The sequence below is a fragment of the Pseudogymnoascus destructans genome, assembly GCF_001641265.1.
Source record: "Pseudogymnoascus destructans isolate 20631-21 unplaced genomic scaffold scaffold_42, whole genome shotgun sequence".
Taxonomy (NCBI): domain Eukaryota; kingdom Fungi; phylum Ascomycota; class Leotiomycetes; order Thelebolales; family Thelebolaceae; genus Pseudogymnoascus; species Pseudogymnoascus destructans.
In genome coordinates this window covers 16,578-41,894 of record NW_020167560.1, presented here as the reverse complement: position 1 = coordinate 41,894, position 25,317 = coordinate 16,578, and the positions used below count along the sequence as shown (strand labels likewise).

Below are 25,317 nucleotides of genomic sequence, written 5' to 3'. Positions count from 1 at the left end.
CAATCACATGGAGAGTTGTACCTCGTCATCGTTATACCATGATGAGAGGTGGGTTGCTCCTTTGAAAATAATGAATGGAGGGATTGACCACCCGTACGAGTTGATTCCTTGTATAATTGACACCCATTCTCGATTTCCTGGCTGTGTAGCTTTCGGACGATTCCTTGACTCTGAGCTAGTGACTACTTTAGCAGTAGCAATCATTCCCATTAAGAACCCAGCTTCATCAAAGTTGTATATATCCTCCTCTTGAATTCCGTACTTTGCGACCGTGTTTCGTACGAGATTAAACCAGTCTCTGATAATCACTGGATCTTCACAAAGAGCTCTTTTATAGTCGTATTTTCCTCCGAACTTCGTTTTAATCTCCGTACAATGCGTGATAAAGTTCGAGGTCCAATTCTTACCTACAGGTGACGCGTCACATTCAGCGAGGAGTAGGTCCGCCATTTCTTGTACAGCAGCTGGCTGAGGTGGGAATCCATGCGAATCAAGGTCGAGAATGTATCGTACGATAGCTTCCTCTTCTTGAGAAGTAAGCCTTTGAGTATTTGAGGGTGTGTTGCATCGGGGAGCTGTTCCTTTTATCCTATCACGATGTAAGGACACAGGGCACCCGGCTCACAGTAATAGCATATGAAAGTGCGAGTCGGAGGCTAAACGGATGCTATCCTATAGGTCTACTACGAAGGATACGAAAAAGATGGGGAACCCCGTCAGTCGATTTTCTCAAGTATCCGAAACCCATCCGACTCGGTTCCGACTCGGTTAGGCCACCCAAATGATCACACGTGACCCCGCGGCTACCCGGAGTCTACTCCCTAGAATGAGAGACGAGAAGGCATCCTTACACAAGGCATACTAAAGATATACAAGGGCCTAAAAAAATACAACTAGGTAAGCTAATATCTATATCCTTATTTAGTTCAAAGTAGAATGCCAAGGAAAAGTGTCCAAGTTATCAGTAACTTGGACACTTTTCCTTGGCATTCTACTTTGAATATTAATAAATCAACCATAACATAACGTACATATATAAGGAGTCCACCCAAGCGAGTCGGCCACTTTCCACCGACCACCTATATATTATATAAATCAATTCAACTACAACGCCTTAAATCAATTAAAACTACTCAGAATCGCCATCTTCAGACGTCTCCCAAACTACCTGACAAGTTCGCGAATTATGACCAGTTTGGCTGCAGTTGCCACAACGCCGAGTACGTAGCTGAGCCCGCTCTGTAGAACTACCCTCCCTACGTGTATTTTCTCTCCTAGCATCAACTATACCCTTTTCTAGCGGTATCGCATTAGCTTCAGGTGCTGAAAGCGAACCTCCAAGCTGTAGGTGGCTCTTTTTAGCCCTCCGGCGATTGCTTAGTAGCTCATTTGCTGTACAAAGCTCCTGGTTCTCAGCTTCAAGAAGGACTAGTCTGTGTGCTAGCATTGAGATACCTTTAGCCTGGGCGTCAACTACGTTATATAAATGGGTTGGAGAGCTACCCTGATGCCTAGCAATCCTAGATTTCAAGGTAGTAGAGCTTTGTACAGCCTCAATTGCTGTAGTTGGCATTTTTAGACCCCAGGAGGTAGCGGTTCCTGGCCGAGAGTTTGACGGTGTAGGCGTTCTAGGCTTAAAATCCAGCCGAGAAATTACTGTTTCAGGGTCGTATGGAACAAGGCCAGTTGCTCAGAAGCCAGCTCGTACATTCTCTTCTCCCATTGAAGCAAAAAAGGCCTGCTGGAAGGCAGGAAAGAAGTCCTCTTTAGTAATGTGAGTTATATGCCTCCGCATCATCTGCTCAATTGCCTTGCTATACGAAGCTTTTAAAGAACTAAAACAGCCTACATCGAGAGGCTGGAGGATATGCGATGAATAGGGAGGCATGCAAAGCGGTATAATATTGTTAAGCTTGCAGAAATCGTCAAATTCAGTAGCCCGGTGGCTGTTGTGGCCGTCGAGGATTAGAAGTCTATATCCACCAGTTGTACGAGGCTTAGTACATCCCTCAAAGTGATTCAACCAATCTAGGCCTATAGCGTTTGTAGTCCAGCCATTTTCGCTCGGATGGATCCGCCAGGTTGGTGGGAATTGGCCGTTGGATACCAGGAGAGGAGGTGATATTTGCCCTTAACAATGATATATGGCGGCATTGCCCAGCCATCTGCACATACACCCTGGATTACAGAAACCCATTCCCGATTGCCAGGCTGCTTTGTACGAGGTCTGTCCCGTCGATCAGAGGTTGTTACAACCTTAGCATGCAAGAGCATTCCCATCAAAAACCCAGTCTCATCAAAGTTGTAGATGTCTGAGTTGACAATACCGTATTTTGAAATTGTATTCTGTACAAGTGCAAACCAAGCTTGTATAATCTTAGGATCTTCAGCTAGGGCCCTCTGGTAGTCAATTCGACGTCGAAAACGCATATTAAGGACTGGTTGGCGTCGTACGAAGTTCCCTGCCCATTGTGAGCCAACACGCGTTGCATCGCGTACCCCAAGTAGGCGATTGGCCATATCTTGTATATCTTCGAGCCGGGGCGGAAATCCTCGCTCAATTAGATCAATAATATGATCAAGAAGCACACTCTCTTCAGTATTGGTTAACTTCCTCCCATTTGCAGTTATATCGCGTCTTGATAGTTTTCCAGCGCGTCGGTTAGCCAAAGTCGCCCAGGAAACCTTATAGATACCTGCTGCAGCTCGTTCGGTAAGTTTAGGGTCGTTTTTAAGAGCTTCAATTGCTAGGATTATACGGCTTTCGTTTGAAGTAGATTCCATTTTTGTAGGTAGAGGGAAATAGTTGCAAAGTAAAAGATGGTGGAAATGGTGGAAAGTGGCCGACTCGCTTGGGTGGCCGACTCGTTATACATGCACATTATTAAATTAACTATAACTAAGTAGAATCAGATGAACTAGACATATCTATAGCTTCTTGACAAGTTCGCGCATTATGGCCAGCTTTTCCACAGATCCCACAGCATCGCCTAGACGGTTGCCCCTCCTTGTGACTACCCCCAACCACACGTATGTCGCGCCATACCTGCTCATCCACATCCTTCTGTGCGATAATATCCTATGCATCCTATACTATAAGTGCACCTCCTTCATGGCCACGAGCCTTTTTAGCCCTGCGGCATTTGCTAAGGGCTTCCTTGGCTGCTCGAAGCGTACGTACCTCAGCGGACAGAAGGGTGTTCTCATCTGCTAGTCGCTCCGTACCCTTTGCCAATGCAATAAGTGTCCCGAAGAGTGGAGTTGGCGAGCTTCCTTGGTGACGGGCAATTCGATTTCGAACGAGGGTTGTTTGTGAAAGAGCTTCAGTTGGGTTGGAAGGGGTCTGGGACACCCAAGGGTTGGTGTTGGCAGTAGAGGGTCTAGAGGGAGTTGGAGTCTGTAACCTCACGTCAAGCTTTGAAAGCACTGCTTGCGGGTCGAAAGGCACTAAGCCAGCTCCGCAGAACCCGGACTGGGCGTTTTGGGCTGTCATGGATTCCAGATATGCTGCTCTAAAGGCAAGAAAGAACTCGACCTTGGTAATGTGGTTGATATGAGCCTTAATGAAGGTCTCAATCTGCTGACCATATGCCCGCTTCAACACACTAGGTGTAATGGTGGGTGCACCAGATGTGAGAATCTAGCCACCCAAGTAAGGGATGATTTTACTAAGACAACACACTGTCTTAGGAAAAAGAGACAAAGGATCGTAGCTTAGACTATTCCACAACACAGCAATCAGGTGTATGATATAGTGGAGTGGTTTAGACAAGTTGTAACAAATGTTGAGTCTGAGAACTCAGGGATAAGTCAGAGGTTAGCACCTCACTGACTTTTCAGAAACAAGGAGTAACAAGATCAATGCTTGGAAGCTTGGAAAAAAGGTGGAAGTATGTGATAGTCGATTTACTGTATTGTCTGCTTGCCCTTTCTTAAGGAAAGGGCAATCCTATTTATGCTAAAGGAGTGTAGTTCTCTCATTTTCCAAGACTTTCCATGACTAACCAGGCTTGGTAACTGTAGTCGACATAAGAGAATCCCATAGAACCATCTCCTAGGTTCCTAGCCTATAGGAAGTGAAAGGAGGTCCAAGGTCAGAGTACCCCTATAGACAAATTATGTCATAACTTAACCAATCTTGTGGGTAACTAAGGAGCGATGACGTGTAATGAATCATAGACGGTTGTAGAAGCTTTTGGAGCTATCGTTCATGTTCCTAGGCCTCTAGTTGATAGAGATATGTCATGTGTAGTATTAGCCCAGTAACTAAGGAGTTATGTCATGTAATGAAAGAGGGTTGTAGAGATATGCTATGTGGTCATATCGGCCCAGTAACTAAGGAGCAATGACGTGTAATAAATCATAGAGAGTTGTAGCAATCGTTGAGTAGTATTGCTCTTGTTGTAGGTGTGACAAGCCAAAATATGTATAGTAACTTGTAGGTTTGAGGAGGAGATTTCTAAGTTTGCTCTTGAGTTTGATAGCAAACTGAGTGCAACGAATGTCAGTATGACAGGAGTGTCTTGCGAACTGCGTCAAGCAGATCTCTCATGCCTTTAAGCAACTATTCTCCCCCGTTGATCAAGAGGACGGCCGCGTTCAGATCATGGATGGCCAGACTAAGATTCAGGTCGCCGAGAATGCTTTTGTGTACGGGCAGGGGATGCGCGGAGACCAAGTTGATCTTGGATACTGGCAGATCATTGCGTATGCCATGCGGCACTTCGCGGATATGCCGAGGGAACCAGTGAAGGAGGGCCGCGTGATGCAGCCGGCAGCGATGGCAGACCGAGCCGTCCTCCGCCGCTTTGCTGACCTGGGAGACCAGCTGGGGTTTACTAGTACCAGGATAAAGCATTTGCAGCAGTATCCAGCTGCACTCGCAGAGCAAACCCCACCATCGAAGCATCCCCCCCTTGTTATGTCAGGATCCAGAGTAGGGATAGCCCATAGATGCGGCACCCCACGCAGGCCGAAATTCAACGAGGACCGGAAATTCTGGTTTACCAATCACCTCCATGACGAGAGTGACCAGCAAGGCAAAGGCATCACGAAATTCTTCGTCCGAAAACAAGTTTATCTCGCCTTCTTTGGCTGGCCGACATGGAGGCCAACTGCACAGGGTAGTAGCCATGGCCGCTCTCCATCTCTCCCTCCTGCTCCAGACTTCGGAGATTTACCTCATGGCCCAAGCCCTGATGGTCAACAGCACATGGTCGGGTCCCGAATGGACTGGCCACCTAGTGCACTAGAACCTGCAGAAGATGACGGGGGCCTGTTTGTCCCAGAAGCAGGTCCAAGCCAAACCCAGGCGGAAGGAATGGGTGATGGTGGACAGCCAGAGCAGCCTACGAGCAGCTCGACGCCAGCCGAGAGTGAAAGGTGGAAGCGGAAGCTTCTGGAACATAAAAAGCGATGGGAGGCGTGGTTGGAGCGGCTGGACAGGGAGCGGCTGGAGATGGAGAGGCTGGAGAAGGAGAGGCTGGAGAAGGAAAGGCTGGAGAGGGAGAGACTGGAGAGGGGGAGACTGGAGAGGGAGATAGACATCAACCTTGTCAAATGGGAGGACAATACTTGGAAATACCTAACACCACTCGCAGTCGATCCAAAGGATCCGTATAACATCGAACGGTTGGTCATGACAAGAGGAATCAGGGCTTTCAACACATATATGTGAATGATGTGCTTTCAGATAGTCGTCAATAATAGGACACACACAATCCTCCTTATTGCAGAAGACGAGCTTGCTATTGATAGGATGCATGAATCTGTAGCGAAGCTCCACGCGGATGCAACCAAGAGAGTCATCGGTTTGAAACGCAAGGCCACCGAAGATCTGTCTCACACTTACCATGCATGGAAGATGGTTGTCTGCACTGATGGGAATGAGCTACCGTAAAATGTCAGAAGTTCCATTTCCTTTGAGAGTCACGTGGGTGCATAGTAAAAATGGCAACGGTATCATGACATTGCAGAGTAATTTGCAACCAGGATTGCTAGGGCGAGTAGAGAGTAATATAGCTAGAGAGTGACATTAAGTATAAGAGAGCCATACTTTCCCACGTGACTGCTACAGGTAAGAAACTTTCTCGAAAATGCAGGTGAGGGTTCATTTGGCACTAAATTAACTTATTTCAAGTGGATCCGAGGGGGTTTTGTTTCCGGCTTGTAATTAGTAGGAGCATAGGTACAAGGGGAGATTTAGTGATAGCAAGGCAGTTGTCACTACCACCTAAGAGCGGAGCTTGGGGTGGGCACAGCGTGACGGCAGGCGGCAAAGAGGCGGCTGCTTGGGGACCGAGAAATTCTTGTGCTTATGGCTAAGCGCACTCATGAAGGCATGGGTATGGGCGATCAGTGCTTTATTGATACTTGTTCTTTGTGACGAACACATCTTCAATCTTGAGACAGCTTAGCGAGAAGGAAACGTAATATGGCCCTTTTCAGGCACAAGTCCTCTCAAATTAAGCACCACCTGATCATACCGATAACTCCCCGGCAGATAACCATGCGGTGAGTCCGAATGGAAATTTATATAAATACTGGAGGATTTAAAAGAAACGGACCGATCCTCTACTCCAACAATGAGTTTTTCTATTGATATCGGAGGGGAACATAGTTTTCACCATGAAATCATCAGATCCCCAAATCCTGGATCCATTAGAGCGAAGGACAGAAGATGACAAAGCCTCCCCCCAAGAGACACACCATGCTCTTGTCAATGAGTCGATACTGAGTAGAATAGCTAGAACAGCTGAGCAGGTGGATGATATCGCTCAAAGGCACGAGATGTCGAACGACTCGGCACCCGAGGTATGTCTGATCATGTGAATGTAGATATTACTTTGCTGAAATTGACATGAGGCTACAATACCAGATTCTCATCATACCAGCAATCGTCGGCAGCAGGTCGTGATGTTTTCTGAAGAGGGGGTCACAGTTCATGAGGCGCCATTTTTGAAGGATGCAGTCAATGCACAGGCTCTACGAGTAGCTGATTCTGGGAAATATCTTTCAACAAGAAGAGGGGGATACTTTCTCTGGCGTGACTGCTTTGATGATCTGGTGAGGACTGAGACAGCAGAAGTTCTTGTCACTGGCTTGACAAGAATGAGATAGAAAGAGAGGAAGTAATGATGAACAAAGTGGGGTGCAGGAAAAGGGCTTTCGTAAGACGACGTCATTATCTTAGGGATAGAAACTATAGAAAGCAATAGAACAATATGACTCACACTGCAACTTAGCCAACGTTCGCGCTTTTGTGACCTTTTTGCTTGAAGAGGTTGCGAAAGCCCTTGTTTATTCCTAGGCCGATCCTCACAACTCCAGGGTAACGTAGGCAGTACGTACCGGTACGTACCTCCAAAGTGCCATCAGAACTATCTGTGGTGAATCAGGCTCGATCGACAGGGGTTAACTAACCACCTCTATTCTGTCCTCGTCGCTCACTCGTGCCGTGCCTATTAAACCTCCACCCATTTATCCTCCATCGAATAACCTTCCACCCATGGAACCTCCACCCAATAACCTTCTACCCATTGATTTTCCAGCCCATCGGTTACGATTTTTGGCCATTAACCATGGTGAACATCTCATTCCGTCATTGGCAGTCTCTTCTTCACATTTGAACAGGCAGATTTAACAAATGCAAGAGATAGAAGACGTAAATTTAATGACATGATCTGTCCTGATTCAGGCGAGGATGAACGCCAGCAAATATAAATTGAAAGTCGCTTATACATACTCTACACTATCATAGCAACATGTCTGATTTACGTGCATGAACCTGCTCATGTGGTGGGGGCCTCATTCCGTCTTGGCGCCGTGGCAATATTTGTATCTTCGCACCCCTTCTCTTTACTCCTCAATTGCTCTGGATCTTCTGAATTGCATTTCCGTTGACATTTCACGTCAGTGTCATGTGGCAACATATTTATTGGGATTGGAAAAGAATTCATCTTGCCACTATTTAGTAAAAAGTCGTCAAAGTCAGAAGAGAACCTACAATTTCTTTCTTGGATGGTGGAAAACATGGACTACCAGGAGATACGTAAGTGTAGTAGCAGCCCTTCTGGTAGATGATCAAGGCAACATCTGCGCCGTATAATTCCGCGTACTCATAGGCCTTGTTGGTCAAAGTGCTTCTCCTTCTAGATGCATTCTGGCTTTGGCGTTTTCGTACGTTGCTCATGTTGCGATAGAGTCTATTAGGCACAGAGGGGTGTGATGTCTCTTGTAAATCTGAGAGTTACAACTAGAAATGGATAGTCGTAGACCATCACTGGCATTCATGGCAAGCTACGACTATGCGAAAATGTCAGAGATCTTATCTCTCTAGAAACGGACATCCCAAGCTTTGAGGGGCACCACCCGATGGTCTCACCCTGCCGTGGTCGCCACAGACAGTTTGAAAGCTGAGCACGGGCTCCATAGACTCCCACGAGAGGCGCACGGTTTCAATGAACCCACACCAGGTAGCCACTGACTTATCCTTGCAATCGACTCCATCCTTGAGGATGATGGTAATTACAGAAGTTGGTTCAGGATGAATCCATCCCTCCCGATAATATCGATGCGCGGTGCCTAGGCTGCGCACTGGGTACTCATGAGTCGAGTAGTAGAATTTTTACTCACCCAGCTGAGTTACTCACTCATGTCCCGAGTATTGTTGAATGAGGATTACTCACTTGCTGAGTACCTAGTATGGGTCTTGGCAACTCAGTTATATCACGTGTTTGATTAGCCATTACTTATGTTAAAAACGGGGCGCGACTTCATTGATCAAGACGCCATAACTCCATAACTCCATAACTCCATTCCCATATTGTTGATGTCCTATTCCACACTATAACCTTTGGCCTTTAGGTACCAGGTTACCAGAAGGTTGCCAGAACTCATCTGACCTTCATTCCTGGGTGAGACACATTTCCATCAATTAAGCCCACAGCTCCATGATTAAACATCATATCCTGCAAACGCCGAACCAATATCATATCCTTTGCCTGAATTGTCACTCTCTTCGCATAAATAGCGAGAAGGTTTGTCACTATAACTGTTAGTATGTCCCTGTCACTATGTTTAAACATCATACTCTCAAATTCTCGAATGAGGAAGCATTCAGCAGCTTCCTGAAGAGCTAGGATAGCAGATTGCTGGAAGCGAAGATTGGACTTGAAGTCTTCTGCAATTTCCCTAACAAGACGCTGGAATGGGAGCTTAGGGATAATTAGGCTAGTATCGAGTTGCTGTCTTCTGATATCGCGGAGAGCCTTGGTGCCTATATGTTTATTAGAGAATTCTGGTAATCCTCTGGTAATCCTCTTACCAGACTTTGCGCGGCGCGTGGCCTTCTGAGCATGATTGTTGCTAGCTTGAGATGAGCGAACTGGAGCTTTTCTTGCTGTGCCCACAGCCTTTTCCTTTCCCTTTCCACCAAGCCCAGAGCCAGCCCGTAATCCAAGTGGCATCCTTGGTGCTGTGCTGCCAGTTGATCTCCTAGCAGTTTGCTTGGTACGAGCCATTTGCTAATATCAAGGTGAGTTAGTGAAGTAAACACAAGACAAAGAAGTAGATCAAAAGATATGTGTACTTACAGTAGTTTGTAGGAAGAATATTGCAGAAGAAGAGTATAGAAAAGAGATAGAGGTTGAAAGGTATGTGTTTTATACAGTGTTCGGCGGGTACCACTTGGGGTATATACCCAGAGCTTCACGGGTAGAGTAGGTAGGTAGGTAGGATGTCACGGGTAGGTATGGGTATATACCCGGGTAGATGAGGCTCTGCTATAAAATTGTCGTGCAGAACAGTAGAAATGAGGCTAATAATAACTATGATAGCCATTACTAAATACCCGCTCTGATGCAGCAGATGTTGCTGAAATTGCAAGATGGTCTCTTGCAATTTGCGCAACAATTGGATACATATACTGCTTTGATAACCAGTATTTGAGAATGTCTGTCTGTTGTCCTGGCCGTGGTTCAAGTACCCACCGCTTCCACTCAGGTTCTTGAAATGAGGTTCCTTGCGCAGCATATAAATCATCGTATCAGTCTCATGCACTGCTGCATTAGCTAATTCCGTCTGCTGCTCAATTCTCTCAGTGTCAAGATGATATTGACGGGTCTTATACTTTGTAAAGACATCTTGAAAGTGTGCTCTTACTCGGTTCCTTTTACTTGCCTCGCCACTACTTGGCCACAAGCTTGTAAAGACCTCAAGATTCATTCTTGGATCACAAATTGTAGCTACACTTAGGTGGCTATACCGCTGGTTTGTTGTAAGAGTATAATACTCATTTAGCTTGTGAAGTGCTGCGTTGCATGCTATCCCAATTGTAGACTGCTCGCCTACTTCCTTTAGCATATGATTAAGCTTGTTAATCATTTTTAAATACTGTGGAATAGCGTAGTTAAGAGTAGGGTATGTGCTAGCTTGTAGCTTCTGCGAAGGGCGTAAGAAGATAACGAAAAATAGCTCAAGCTCTTTAATCGTTGACCAGTCATCAGCATTAAGAGCAATATCTCTCATGCTAATATCCCACTGCTGCGATGCACAGATAGCTGTAATTGGCACTCGTAGCTTTGTTGCAGATTCAAGCATCTTATATGTTGAATTCCAGCGGACTGGCATATCAAGTGATAATTGCTGTACTTTAAGGCCTGCTACCATTGTTTGCTTCTGTAGAGCGTCCTTCCATAACCGGCGATTCCGAAACACATAGATATGTCTCTGAAGCTTAGCAAGTGTATTCATAACTTCTGTACGAGAATCAACAGTGCGTGGGATTCGCGAAGCACCTTGCTCACACCTATATGTCTCTGCCTCTGCTGAAGGGTCTGCATTAAGCGTCTTTAAAGCATGTTGAACAGCGATATTAATAATGTGTGCAATACAACGTACATCGCCTTCCTTGACAGTGAATGTCCATGGCTGTTGCGTATAAGTCAAATGATTGCTAGCTAAGCGCTCGTACTCAGCAAGCATAACAGTGTTAGCTGATGCATTATCTCGTGTGCATGTAAAGATAGCACCTGTAATCCCCATGTCATCTGTAACGGCATATAATTGGCTTGCAAGATATTCACCGCTGTGAATTGGCTCTTTCAGATGAATCACATCTAGCAGATTTGACTTCTGCTGCCACTTGCTATTAATCCAATGTGCTGTTACTGCAGAGTATTCAGTGTAGTTGCATGCAGACCACGAGTCGGTAGTTAAGCACATCCGGCCTCCATGTGCAATATGAGAATGAAGTTCTGCTTGTAACTGAGCACGGCATAGTGAGAACCGCCTTTAAAGGTCGCGGTGTAGCGTTCTAGCAGATACTGACAAAGTAATAGGGCTTAAGAATTGAATAATTTGACGAAAAGATAGACTATCAACAAGGCGTAATGACAGATTGTTTGATACTACAAATTGGAGCAGTAAATCTCTATACTTTGATGCATTGACTGGCTGCTTAGCCGTTGTCTTCTTTAGCTCAAAGAATGATGAGCTACTTGACTGACTTGATGCTGCTTGTAGCTGGTCATTCTTTCTCATGGTAAATGAGTTTGCGGGTGCTTTTGGGTGTAGTGCTTCCATAAGTTGCCAGTTGATTTACCCGAGAATACCAATGGCTGCGGTGAGTATCCGCAGTCTGGCTGGTTACAGATAACCTGAATAGTTGGTGGTGTAGTGTCCAACAGTGTATGCCTATATAGATTCTTAACAAATAGCAGTGAGGAGCTTGGTGGAAGCATTGTGCGTGGCGTCTGGAGACAGAGCGACGGAATAAGGGTAGGTAAGGTTGGCTCATTAACCTCATCAAGGCCAATGTCGTCAAGGCCAATAGGCACATCTGATAATGATGAGTCGCTCATTGTGTGTTATGGCATGCATATTACGAGCATATCACGACTTTATTCAAGACATTAGATTCCGAATACTTGGCAAGGCTTGGCATATACCCAGGTATATACCTACCTACTTGAAATACCCGGGTAGTTTCTCAGAAAAAAAAATGTAGGTATATACCTACCCGTGCCGAACACTGGTTTTATATGAAGGTGCGCGTTGTGGTGTTGCTTTTGGAACAATAATTCTTTGTAGGTGAATATTCCTTCACGAATATTTTTGTTTGCAACTTTAAAATAACCACGACCTTAGAACCACCTTCCTTGGTTACTCTCCGATCTACACATTCTTCTTCCCTTTACTTCAAGTAAGTTTATTATCTTGATTATATAGCCAGAACTTCTGGCGATCTTCTGCTAATCACGTGTTTAGTATGGCGAAATGCAAGGCACCTGAAGAACTCTCCACTAATGTGAATACTATCAAAGCTCGCAACCGCGTCTCCAACCTTACTGAAGATGAGAAGGCTGTTCACTTAGCACTCAAGGCTGACCATGCTGATCTGAGCTACTACTTAAAGAAGTTATATAAGTCTGCAAAGCATATCGCTGCCTCTACTGAAGACAAGACACGTCTACAGAATGAATTGAAGGTTGAGCGTATTCGTGTTCAGTAAGTTCCTTCTGGTAATCTCTGGTAGCCTCAATCTAACTATAAACAGGACTGAGAAGGGTACCCATGCATCTTGCATTGCGAATCAGAAAGTCAAGAATATTAGCGCCTCTTCTTCTTCTCCACAAGCACCACCATCTACTCCGCCACAACTTCTGTCTGAGCTTGCTGCATTTGAGGGAATCTCAAGTATTCCAATCGATGACGATCATAACAGCGAATGGGAGGATACTGAGGTTGAAGACGATTTGGAGTTGGAGCTTATGTTACGGCACGACGATATTTTAAATCACGAGGCTGTTCTACCAGATGAGCTTTCCGATAAAGAGATCGCTAGCATCCAGGCTCTCTTAACTCAAGCGCGCATTGATGTATGCTACCTCATAGTCTGGTAATCTTCTGGTAATACTAATAGTTGATAGGCCCATGAAGAGTCCAATTTCCGCAAGTGGCAACATTTCTGGGATAGATGTATCCGCTCATATACGAGAAAGGCTGGAAAGCTGAGAAAGAAGCCTGAGCGTCTCTTTGAGTATATTGTTACAGCTACGGTAACGTGATGTCATGGTTACAGGACCAGGGCCTAGTAACGTGACGTGTGAGTCACAGGGGGCAAGCGGGGTAGGCTGCCATGTGACGGGGCTAATGGATAGTTGCAGAAACTACTCGGTGTTCCACCCACTCGCTTCGCTCGTAGGTGGCGACAGCAAGTTGTGCGTGCGACAGCAAGATGTGCGTACACCGCTATTTTGATATATAGAAAAAATAATAGTATTCTTCATAACGTAGTATCTACAATGCCTCAAAATAACGATCCTACTATGATTGCTCGCCTTAATGAGGCCCAACAGTTCTTCTTAAAACAACCAAGTACATATACAATTGCTTGGGTTGCAAATAAATTCAATGTCAACCGTGAGACACTCCGACGTCGTATTACGAGTACTACGTCTCCTCAATTACCCCACGGAGGTAGCAATCGAGTCTTATCTCAATCGCAAGAGACCGCGGTCTGTCAATTCATATACGACCAACTTGAGCGCGGGGTCCCTGCCAACCGATCTATGATACTACGGGCAGTTGCAGACTTACGACCTAATCGTACGATACCATCACAACGGTGGCTACAACGCTTTCTAAAAGCACACCCCGAATTTCATACAATTCACACGAAGACGTTAAATACACATCGGAAGCAAGCACAAAAGAAAGAGGTGTTTGAGGAATTCTTTCTCACATATAACGCCCTTATTACAAAGCCATATAATTTATGGAATGTTGATGAGACAGGCTATATGATTGGGTGTTATAAGTCTACGGCTGTTATTGTACCAATCGGTGTAAAGCAGTGGACTGTTGATAATCCTGAGAATCGGCTCTCTGTTACTGTAATTGAGGCAGTAAATGCAAGTGGTGCTGCACTTGCAGAAGCTATCATTATCCCTGGCAAACTTCATATGGATTCATGGTACAATGATGACCTTGAGCCAAATGCTCTCATTATTGTAAATGAGAGCGGGTATTCAAACGACGACATTGCAATCCAATACCTTATGCATTTTATCCAACTATCTGCAGAGCATATGGCACCAGATGATACTCGCCTCTTATTACTTGACGGCCATGACTCTCATAAAACAGAGCGCTTTCTTACATTAGCAGAAGAGCATAACATTGTTATTTGCTGCCTTCCTGCTCATACAACACATCTATTACAACCTCTTGATGTAGCGGTTTTTAAGCAGTGCAAACACTTTCATCAAAAGGCACTTGATCAAGCAGTACGTAGCTACGACTATGAGTATAAGCTACGTACGTTCCTTTCAGACCTCCCGCAAATCCGACGGCAATCTCTAACTGTCCGTACAATTCAATCTGGTTGGAGAAATACAGGACTATATCCATATAATCCTCCACTTGTAATTGACAAGATACAAGAGACTCGGAATCAAACACCTGATTATGAGCCATTTGCTTCATATAATATTATCTCAACACCGAAAACAACTATGCAAAGTGTGCAAGCGGTTGAACATTGGCAGAAGAGAGCAGAGGAAGCTTTCTCATCGCCTTCAAGAGAAGGGTTTCAATCATTTGCACGTGGAACTACAGTTGTTCTACACCGGGCAGAGCTCTATAAGACCGAGCTAGATATTATGACTCTACGTGCAGTAGAGCAGAAGGCAGCAAAGGCAAGGGCACGGAAATCACTACAGAAAGGAGGGCAGTTATATGCATCAGATGCACGGAAAATGCGGGAAGAGAAGAAAGCAAAGTTGCAAGCAAAAGCAGACGCAAGAGCAGCAAGGGAATCGGACCAAGTAGTAAAGCAGCTACAAGCGCAAGCACGTAAAATCGAAATTGAAGAGCGTAAGGTTGAGAGGAAGCGGGTAGCAGAGCGGAAGAAGGAAGGGTTGAAATCAAAAGTGATCATTTTACGGTATAGTAAGGATCAAAGTGATAGTAGCAATAGTGGCAGTAGCGATAGTGATAGTAGTTCTATTGATTTTATGTTTTAATTATATAGTTATATAGTTGATATATAAGGCGTCTTTTTCTTCGTTTTATGTGTCGCACATCTTGCTGTCGCACGCACAACTTGCTGTCGCCACCTACGAGCGAAGCGAGTGGGTGGAACACCGAGTAGTGGATATTGGATAGTTGAGCTATCCACGAACTATCCTGAATATCTAGCTATCCACCAACTATCCAGATTACCCATGAGGCACGACGCCACTATATAAGTAGATAGTATTTCCTTAGATAGGAGCTTCGTGCTCAACTCAATATAGTATTCTTTACAATACTGTAACGTGTTACTTGGAAAGCCTTTGTGTCTAATCCCCTCCCTCCTCTGTCAAGTCAACCTTACGCAAGAAACCTCTGTGTCTTCTATCGTTTAGAAGTCAGCATTATATATATGCCGTGGATTGATGTAGAGGAAGGGTATGTCTCTGATCATCCTAGCAATCTTCTGGCAATACTAATTGTTTATTATAGCACTTTTCACGAGGTTATCCTGTAAGGACACAGGGCACCCAGCTCACAGTAATAGAATATGAGAGTGCAAGTCGGAGGCTAAACGGATGCTATCCTATAGGTCTACTATGAAGGATACAAAAAAGATGATGGGGGAACCCCGTGAGTCGATTGTCTCAAGTACCCGAAACCCATCCGACTCGGTTCCGACTCAGTTAGCCCACCCAAATGATCACACGTGATCCTGCAGCTACCCAGAGTCTCCCTAGAATGAGAGACGAGAAGGCATCCTTACATATCCCACCACATAAATATTTCTGTTTGTACGAGCAGGCAGTTTGGACAAACTTTACAGCTTGAAAGTTTGGAAAGTGGGCCCAATTACCAGGACCTGCGCAGTGGTACCCAAAGTCTTACAATCTTGTCGACAATGGATGGTTGCAAGTCTCCACTCATAGTTCTCGCTTCAAAGAGGCATTCTTACTTGTCTACTCTAAGAAATTTGATAAGGAAAAGCTGGCTAAGGTATCAGCTGCGCAGGATATGTTGTTCCTGGAGCTAGAGTAGAGGAGAACTTGAGTTTGCTAAAGTTATAGCGCCGGAGTACCTGGTTTTCCAACGCGAATAGGGGCTATAGAAAAATTTAAGTACTTCATTGTAGCCAGACTTCTGGTAACCTTCTGATAATCGAGCAATTTGCCAAATGTCATCTCAATACTCAGAGTTGTTTGATTCTGACAATCCTATTGCAGATGTATTCTCAGACTCTTTTCCATCTTCTCAACGACTATCCTCGTTAAATCAAGTCCCTGCAGGCCTAGAATATATTGGCAAATTAAACCAACAACACTCAGATCATACTACAAAACTCCTTACAAAGATTGCATGGGATTCAACGAACCGGAGTTCTCAATACTGGAGAAGTTATCACCAAGGAGCAGACCAGCTTTCTGGAGAACCATGTGTCATTTGTGCTTATTGTTTGAAGGCCCTTACGCATCCTGCAATCAAGTCTGCTGGCCCAAAGTCTATGGCAACACATCTTGCATCGGACATTTGCAAAAAGAAGTCACAGATGGGTAAGTATAGTCTCTATCAAATGCGAATCAATTAAATGTGACCTCAATAAGTAAGGATTACCAGATTATTACCAGAATCATGTAGGTTAATATCTATAATAGGATCATATTCTCACACAAGAGACATTTTATGAACAAGTTCTATACACAGTTATCTCGACTCATAGCTCGTTCTGCTCAGTCGAGGATACTGAATGGAAAAGGCTTGCTATCTTACAGAATCCTCACTATCCACTACCCTCAGCAACAACTATTTGAAACCTCTTAACAACAAAGCTCACACAAATCGAAGAAGAGATGCTACAAGATGTTGTTCCTGGTTCAACGATTGCATTATCGCTCGACTGTTGGTCAAGTGTTACTCGACTTTCGTTTATGGGTGTTATTGCATCGTTTATCGACCGTCATTGGAAGAGGTCTTGATTGGCTTTGAACCTATATATACAGAGCATACTGGTGCTGAGTTATGTGGAATACTTGAAAAAGTTATCACAAGGCAGCGTTTAGAAGGACGAATTATATCCATTATGACTGATAATGCGTCAAACAACACTTCGATGATGAGAGATGTGGAAATAATGCTTGATAGTATTGCGGACAATAAAACTTGAGCCTCATACTCTTCTTCCACTTGCTCCTCAGTCATATCAACGATGTCCATCATATCCGCAAGCTTGTCACGATGACATTGACGATTCTTGTATTGTCGAGAGTAATATACAAGCATAATACTCTTAATCGTCTCAGGATTAAGTTGGCCACGTCGGTGGCCACACACATCCCTTGCAGCACTAAAGACTCGCTCAACTCCAGACTCAGCAGCAGGAATACAAAGTTATCACGAGCCATTGCTGATAGACCAGGAAATTGCTCTTCCTTTTGTTGCCAAAATAGCAATATCTTTGTGTACACATGTGCTATACAAGTTAGAATAAGATTACTAGAAGATTACCAGAAATTTACGAGCATCAAGATAGAGATCAGCCTCATTCACATATTCCTCTCTCTGGCCCCGAGTCCCATTTAATGTCTGACTTTGCTGCAATACTAAGGCTAATGGATCCATATCTGCATCTCGTAATCCTAATTGACTCGCAATATATCAGCGATGAAGAAGAACTACTATCAAATACACATATCCGAGATTTCAAAGGTATAATATCCTCCGTTTAACCCTCAGCGGCCACAGCAACAGCAAGACTTATCACAAGCTGCACATGAAGAACGACAAATGCGCTACCAACAAGGTGAAGAAAGAGATAGGGCTGACCATCTTAACGAGACCTTATACGACATCCCAGATGACGATATCCTAGATAACGAAGATATAAGAGAAGATGGTAATAATGAGGAGCCTATTCCAACTATTCATGAAGATGAAGATAAGGATATGCCGTCCTCGCCACCAACGCCTATCCAACATGCTCGGAAGACTGGAAGAGATTTACTTGATATCTTTCAAGCTACTCGTCAAGACCCCATAAATACTTTAGGTATTAGTAGGTCTGGCCGGCCTCATCAAGCAAGGTGGAGAGATGTTCTTAAGCATATATAATAGATAATAGCGTTCTGATAATCTTCTGATAATCGTGGTACTTAGATAGAGGAATATACATGATTCGTTCTCACAGCTTACTAGAGATGGCGAGAGTGATGCTGATAGATGTAATACTTTAACTTAACCATAAAACAGTATTAATCGTATGAGGGACTGTTCACATGATGCATAAATCTTACACGTGATAGCCGAGTACTCACTGGGTTTTTACAGAGTAACTGAGTATTGACCTCACTCACCGAGTCGAGTAAAAGGTTCAGCTACTCACCCAGCTGAGTAACCCACTGAGCGAGTGAGCCGAGTATTGAGCGAGTAGTGCTCAGCCTACGCACGCCTATTCCTGCCCTGGTGATCACCGGTGGGTAACTGAGAAGAATCCTTCTACGGATAGGCCCAACATAAGGGAGAATAAGGGAACCCTGCAGGGTGGCTTTCCAGCTCGGAAGGGCCACTTCAATAGCCACAAGTCGGGCAATCACCGGGAGCGAACGCCCTTCCAGGATCGCCGTCGATCGGACCAACAACCTGCGCGCAAGCCAGCCGACACCCAAGGCGCAAGGCCTACCCAAGTAGGGAACGCCTGTTACAACTGTGGCAGACCAGGCCACTTTGCAAAGGACTGCCATAGCCAGCACACTGGGCCGGGAGTCCGGAAGCTGGATACCCAGCTCCTCAAGCGGGAGTGACTCCCTACCGAAGCCCTACGCCCTACTCAGGCGAAGAGGATGGAGATCGACATTGAAATCAAAGTAGGGCCTACCTGGCACAAGGCCAAGGCTCTACTCGATTCGGGGTCAGACGCGTCAACTATCCACCCCCTCTTCGCAAAAGATAAGGGCCTAGAGTGCCGAGACAAGGGCCCACCTCGAGCGAGGGCTGTGGACGGCAAGGAGATTGCCATATACGGAGCGGCGACCGTAAAGATCAAGGCCCGGGACCACTTTCGAAGGGAGACGACCGTAGACCAGACGTTCCTTTCCATGGATACCCCTGGTGTGGATGTTATCCTTGGAATGGACTGGATCGTACAGGTCAACCCCCAGATCGATTGGCAGACCCAGATATGGCGCTACCCCTTCGATATATCGAAGGCGATGGAGGTGGGTATTGAAGAGCTAGACAAAGGCGATACTGCCTTTGTCCTGGCGTTGACCTCAGAAGGAGCGTTGGAACCCCAATGCCCAAGGGAGTACGCTGAATTCGCCGACGTCTTCTCTAAGGAGTGGGCAGAAGACCTACCCGAGCTGGGTAGGAAGACCCACGGTATCGATACCAGCATGCAAGAGCCGCCTTACGGCCCGGTATACAACCTATCTGAGACGGAGTTGGCCACACTCCGGGAATACCTTCAATCAAGCGAAAGTAAGGGTTGGATCCAGAGGAGCATAAGCCCAGCGGGCGCGCCCATACTGTTCGTACAGAAGAAGGACGGCAGTTACGCCTCTGCGTGGATTATAGGGGTCTGAATAAGATCACTGTAAAGAATAGGCACCCCTTGCCGCTGATCACAGAGACCTTGGATCGGCTCCAAGGAGCGAAGGTCTTCACAAAGCTGGATATTAGGAACGCCTACCACAGGATCCGGATCCACCCAGGCGACGAGTGGAAGACTGCCTTCCGCACTCGTTACGGCCACTTTGAGTACAAAGTGATGCCTTTTGGCTTGGCCAACGCGCCAGCCACGTTTCAGGCCTATATGAACGAGACCCTCGAAGGGCTCGTTGATACGATATGCGTTGTATACCTCGACGATATCCTTATTTATTCCTCTAAAGAGGAGGAACATACCCACCACGTACAGGAGGTCCTAGGTCGCCTACGAGAGGCGAACCTATATGTGAAGCTCTTAAAGTGCGAGTTCAATACCAAACAGGTAGGCTTCCTTGGATATACCATCACAACAGAAAGAGTGGCTATGGAAGGCGACCGGGTTGCTGCGATAGCTGAGTGGCCTACACCCAAGACCTACCGAGAGGTCCAGGTGTTCCTCGGCTTCGCCAACTTTTACTGGCGCTTCATAGAGCAGTACTCCTCTGTTGTGGCACCCTTGACTGGCCTTATGAAGGGGGCCAAGGCCGGTAAACAGACCGGGCCCTTTGTGTGGGGAGCAATGCAGCAGGGCGCGTTCGATCGCCTCAAGGAGGCCTTCACCACAGCTCCCACGTTAGTCCATTTCGATCCAAGCCGTAAGATTAGGCTTGAGACAGACTCCTCCGGCTTCGGGTTGGCAGGGAACCTTTCCCAATACGTAGAAGAAACCCCAGAACGAAGGGGCGGGTGGCACCCAGTCGCCTTCTTCAGCAAAAAGCTGGAGCCAGCAGAGCTGAACTATGAGGTCCACGACCAAGAGCTCTTGGCGATCGTGAGATCTTTCGAACAGTGGAGGCATTACCTAGAGGGTAGCCAACACCCAATCGAGGTCCTGACGGATCACAACAACCTGAAATACTTCATGGAAACCACTGCCCTCACAAGAAGGCAGGCGCGGTGGGCACAGGCGTTGTCGGCCTACGACTTCCAAATATCCTATCGAGCTGGCAAGACCAACCCCGCAGATGGGCCGTCTAGGAGACCAGACTATGAGGAAGAGAAGGGTAGCCAGAACGTGATGCTTCCTACCCTTCGAAACAAGCTCCAGAAAGCCATACAGGCAGGAGAAGAAGCCCTGCAGATGAGGCGGGTAGTGGCTGACTTACAAGAAGTAGGCACCACACTGGGCGAAGACCAGAGTAAGGACACCAAGAGTCCAGGTCTCGTTGTCCCTCGAGTTATGGTGGCAGCCATGGCTCAGGGAGAGAGCGCCTACAGTGCCACGGCCGAACCCTTAGCGGATCTGATCAAAACCCTTCAAGCGGCTGACGAGCTCGCTGTTCACAGGGCCAGAGAAGCAGGGTCGGCGTGGGCGAAGGGCTCTTCAGGTTGGAGAGTAGACGATGCAGGCATCCTACGCTTCAAGGGAGCGGCCTACGTGCCTCCCAACCAGGCAGTACGTATGGAAATCTTCAAGATTTGCCACGACGACCCTTTGGCTGGGCACTTCGGATATAAGAAGACCCAGGAACTGATCCGATGGAAATACTACTGGCCTGGATTAGACCAGGAAGCCAGGGAGTACGTACGTGGCTGCGATCGGTGCCAGCGGATCAAGCCGGTACGGCATAGACCCTACGGCGAAATGCAAGGCCTTAGAATGCCTACTAAGCCCTTTGAGTCCATAAGTATGGACTTCATCACAGATCTGCCGCCTAGTATAGGAGCAGACCAAGCTAAGGCTTCAGACTCTATTTTGGTAATCGTAGACCGATACACCAAGGTATCCAAATATATACCCTGCCGGAAGACCATTACTGCCACCGAGTTGGGGCGGGTCTTCCTTGAGTATTGGGTTAAGGACTTTGGAATTCCTGCTGAAATAATCACAGACCGCGGCAGCGTATTTACGTGCCACTTCTGGTTGGCCTTCTGTTTCCACCTCAAAGTACGGTGGAACCTATCGACTGCCTTCCACCCTCAATCTGACAGCCAGATGGAAAGGCAGAACCAGAATATTGAGGCCTACCTACGCCTACACTGCAATCAGCACCAGGACAATTGGGTAGAACTTCTTCACTTCGCGGAGCTTACCTACAATAATGCCTTCCACGATTCCATCCAGATGTCGCCAAATCAGGCTCGATACGGTATCAACATCGACCTGCGGCAAGGGATCGAGGATGACCCCATGAGAAGGGAGGTGCCGGTTGCAAGAGACCGAGTCCAGAAGATCCTCGACCTACGAAAGGAGCTTGAAGAGGCCTGGGCGAGATCGAAGGAAGCCCAAGTCCGAGGATATAACAAGATCCACAAGCCAATGCAGTTCATGGTCGGCGAACGGGTGTGGCTTTCTGCCAAGAATATCAGAACCACCCAGCCAAGTAGGAAGCTAGGTCACCGGTGGCTCGGACCGTATGAGATCACCGGGCGGATAGGTAAACAGGCGTATCGATTGAGGCTTCCCCCACGGTATAAGGCGATTCACGACGTGTTCCACGTCTCCCTACTCGAGAGGTATCGGGAAGGCGTTGAGAAGGCCGATCCTCCACCAGATCCAGAGATCGTGGATGGGGAAGAAGAATACAAGGTCGAGGCAGTCCTAGACCACAGGACTGTGCGGAGGGGTAGAGGAATCCGAGAGGAATACCTGATTAGGTGGGCAGGCTACACTGCAGCTGACGATCAGTGGGTTCCAAAGCTTGACGTAGGACTACCGTTAATCAAGGCATATCACAAGGAACAGACGCAGAAGGCAATGTAGAGTATTGTCCTAAACTAAGGGAAAAAACAACGCGTCAAGTTCTGAAGGAGAAGGGCTCACAGACCCAGAAGCAGACCCCGACCCAGACCTAGAAGAAACGCGCGCGTCAGACAAGGGGACGACGACGGGGGCAGGGCGTGGATTGAAGCGCCACTGGTCTGGACACACAAACAAACGCTCAAAAAGAGCACGATCGTGATCCGCAGGCGTAGGCAGGAGAATAGGTCCTACCGACAAGGGCGCGGAGGGCAGGACAGGCCTCACTCGAGCTACCCACAGGGTCAGCAAAACGTCCAGGAAGGATGGGAATCACAAACCTACTACAAACTTCAGGGCGGCGACGTGGGCGTTGAGGCCAACCTGGTAGGCATCTAGAGCCGCATCAGTAGCAGCATGGAACGTAGCAGCAGCAGCCTTGAGAGCCTTGGTCTTGGCCTGATCCAGCTCAGCAAGGGTCTCAGCGTGATGAAGAAGGGCTTGGCGTGGGTCGTTGAGGTTGCGGACGACGGGGCCCCCAGCCTCAGGGAGAGGCGCAACAGGTTCCTCGTGGATGTTACGATATCAAGTGCGTCTTGCAGCTCGAGTGGGGGTTCAGGGGTGTGGGGAGCTTTCCGGGGTTGGAGCGAAGTTTTCAGTTGTGGAGTGAATTCTCAGAACTGGTCTCGCTAAAGAGAATTCACTCCACAAGCTGTATGTAAGGACACAGGGAATACGGCTCTCCGTAGGTGCATATGGGAGTGCGAGTCGGAGGTGATGCTGTATTCTATCCTATAGGTCTACTACGAAGGATACAAAAAAGATGAAGGTGTCACCCTGTATGGCTGTTCCCTTAAAATACCCGAAACCGCTCCGACTCAGCTAGCTCCCTGTTTGCCTAAGGCTTCCTTACGTTATGTGCCTAAGGCTGTCAGTCGCGACTGACCCGTAACGGCCCCGAGTCTCGATGGCGCCACGTGACGGCCGTAACTACCCCGAGTAAGGAGGCATCCTTACACTACCCCCCGCCTTGAGAAGGTGCTTTGTCCTCAAAGCACGCAAGCCGAGTAGCTGCCGCGACGAGCCCTTGTTTGGGTTGGTGGGTGAGGTGCGGGCGCCAAGACTAGAATGCCCTTTGTTTGTCCAGAAGGCTGATGGTGGGCGGCCGTATAGGCACTGGAAGTGGTCTGAATCCGTTTGCGCAAAGTCGCGTCTTTGTTGTGTGCGCGGCGATTAGTGTTGCGAGGGTCCGTATTGGTATCGAATAGGGTCCGCGCGGTATGTGTCGAGGGGGAAATTTCGCGCTAACCCGATTCGGACGGCTTTGTTATAAGCCAGAATATGAATTCGAGCTTCGCCCAGAACTTGTTGTTTTCTTCACAACAACGACGCTGAGCCCCCTCCCGAGACTGGTAAGTGGCCCTTCCGATGGTACAGCTGGATGCTAACAGGTTGTTTTTAGATACAAAAACACAACGAACGATTTGGTAGGTGACGGAACCGCGCTGGCGCGGTGGTGATAACTTGGGTTGGGCTGACGGGAAATCGCAGATTTCCAATTTGAAGATGCCGGTTCCCCCTCCTCCCGGCGCCCTCACTGTGGCTTTCCGCCAGCAGTGTATGCGCTGCGTGCGCGCCAAAGGGCGCAAGAAGGACGGAGATCCCGCCGTCTCGTGTGTGTGGAGCTTGGAAAGCTCCAAGTGTGAGCGCTGCGTGGCCCAACACGCAACGTGTGTTCCGGTGGGTTCTCGTTTGGTTTTTGGTTTTGTGGTTTGTCTGTCTGCCCGTCGCTGACCTCTGGAGATAGATCTCCTGGTTTGCTGGCCCGGAGTACCAGAAGCTCCTGGCTACCGAGGCAGCAACCCCTCCCGTCCCCGCCGCCATCAAGGCCGCTGCGGCGGAGATTGGGCATGTGGTCACATTGGCCACCGCCAATATGCCGAAGTTCCGCTCCCCGGCCGAGCTTTCGGCCTATATGGAGAGTTGCGCCCTCCGCGCCGCCGTCGAGGACGGTCTGGAGGTAAGTTTTCCGTTTCCCTTGTGTGTTTTTGGTTCTCGCGCTGACGACCGTAGCGGGTCCGCCAGGCCGTGGCCGTCGTGGGCCAGAAATCGGCCCTGATCCTGGTGAACCAGGAGAAGGAGATCGCTGCCCTTGATGGGGTGGCTTCTGCGGTGGATGCGGTGGGGGAGTTGGTGGAGAGGATCCCCGACGTCCTCGCCGCGGCGGCGAAGGTGGGCGGTGGTGGGGGAAGAAGAGGAAGAGGGGGGCGGAGGTGGAGGAGGAGGGGGTGACCGTCGACCTTGGGTGATAGGCCCTGTGTCGGAGGGAACTCGGGCGTGGTCTTTCGCGTGGGGTCACTTCGACCCTTCGTCTCTCATGGTGGTAGCCGCTTGTTGCGACGCCGGTGAGACGTTTGGGAAGGGTGGCTTCCGCAAGGGCTACGGCTCTGAGGGTGCCCTGGCTTAGAGGGTGTTTAGTTTAGTGTCGTAGGTAGCAACGACGCTGTTTTCCTCTGCTTTGCCGTGCCTCTCGTGATCGTAGCTTGGTTTGCCTGTCTCCCATTCCGTGATCCAGCCGGGTAGGTCCTGCGGCGGTCCTGGCAGGTTTGGGTACTCCGCGTGGAACTCCCGGATTTTGTAGGGGGAGTTCTTAAAGTTTGAGGCGGGGTACCATTCCGGGTCCGGATCGTATCCGACCCAGGATACCTGGTATTGAAGTTGTTTTCGCCGGATCCTTACGGCGAGGATCTTTTCGACCTCCCACTCCTCTAGGCCGTCTACGACTTCGCTGCTTGGCTCAGGCGCTGCTTGACCGGGCAGCGGGTTATTCGGAGCCTTGATGAGTACGTCTGGAGAGAAGACATCGTGTATTTGGGAACCCTTCGGTAGGTCTAGTCGGAAGGCGTGTCCGATTTGTTCCAGTA

At 47.7% G+C, this 25,317-nt stretch overlaps 4 protein-coding genes across 4 annotated transcripts; 3 read left to right on the top strand and 1 right to left on the bottom strand.

Moving 5' to 3' along the window:
- Positions 1 to 4,606: 4,606 nt before the first annotated feature.
- VC83_09304 (uncharacterized protein) lies at positions 4,607 to 5,899 on the top strand (the record flags this gene model as incomplete). Its single annotated transcript, XM_024472747.1, has 2 exons — positions 4,607 to 5,631; positions 5,710 to 5,899. 2 exons carry the CDS (start codon positions 4,607 to 4,609, stop codon positions 5,897 to 5,899), a joined length of 1,215 nt encoding a protein of 404 aa, XP_024319686.1.
- Positions 5,900 to 6,398: 499 nt separating this feature from the next.
- On the top strand, positions 6,399 to 7,180 carry VC83_09685 (uncharacterized protein). Its single transcript, XM_024473098.1, has 2 exons — positions 6,399 to 6,813; positions 6,865 to 7,180. The coding sequence occupies exons 1-2, from the start codon at positions 6,628 to 6,630 to the stop codon at positions 7,117 to 7,119; spliced, it is 441 nt and encodes a 146-aa protein (XP_024328866.1). The 5' UTR covers positions 6,399 to 6,627; the 3' UTR covers positions 7,120 to 7,180.
- A 5,088-nt stretch (positions 7,181 to 12,268) lies between these two features.
- Positions 12,269 to 13,067, top strand: VC83_09303 (uncharacterized protein; the record flags this gene model as incomplete). The annotated part of the gene is made up of 3 exons (XM_024472746.1): positions 12,269 to 12,507; positions 12,557 to 12,878; positions 12,930 to 13,067. The coding sequence occupies 3 exons, from the start codon at positions 12,269 to 12,271 to the stop codon at positions 13,065 to 13,067; spliced, it is 699 nt and encodes a 232-aa protein (XP_024319683.1).
- Positions 13,068 to 22,677: 9,610 nt separating this feature from the next.
- Positions 22,678 to 23,148, bottom strand: VC83_09302 (uncharacterized protein; the record flags this gene model as incomplete). The annotated part of the gene is made up of 3 exons (XM_024472745.1): positions 22,678 to 22,686; positions 22,739 to 22,960; positions 23,131 to 23,148. 3 exons carry the CDS (start codon positions 23,146 to 23,148, stop codon positions 22,678 to 22,680), a joined length of 249 nt encoding a protein of 82 aa, XP_024319684.1.
- Between the last annotated feature and the right edge of the window lie 2,169 nt (positions 23,149 to 25,317).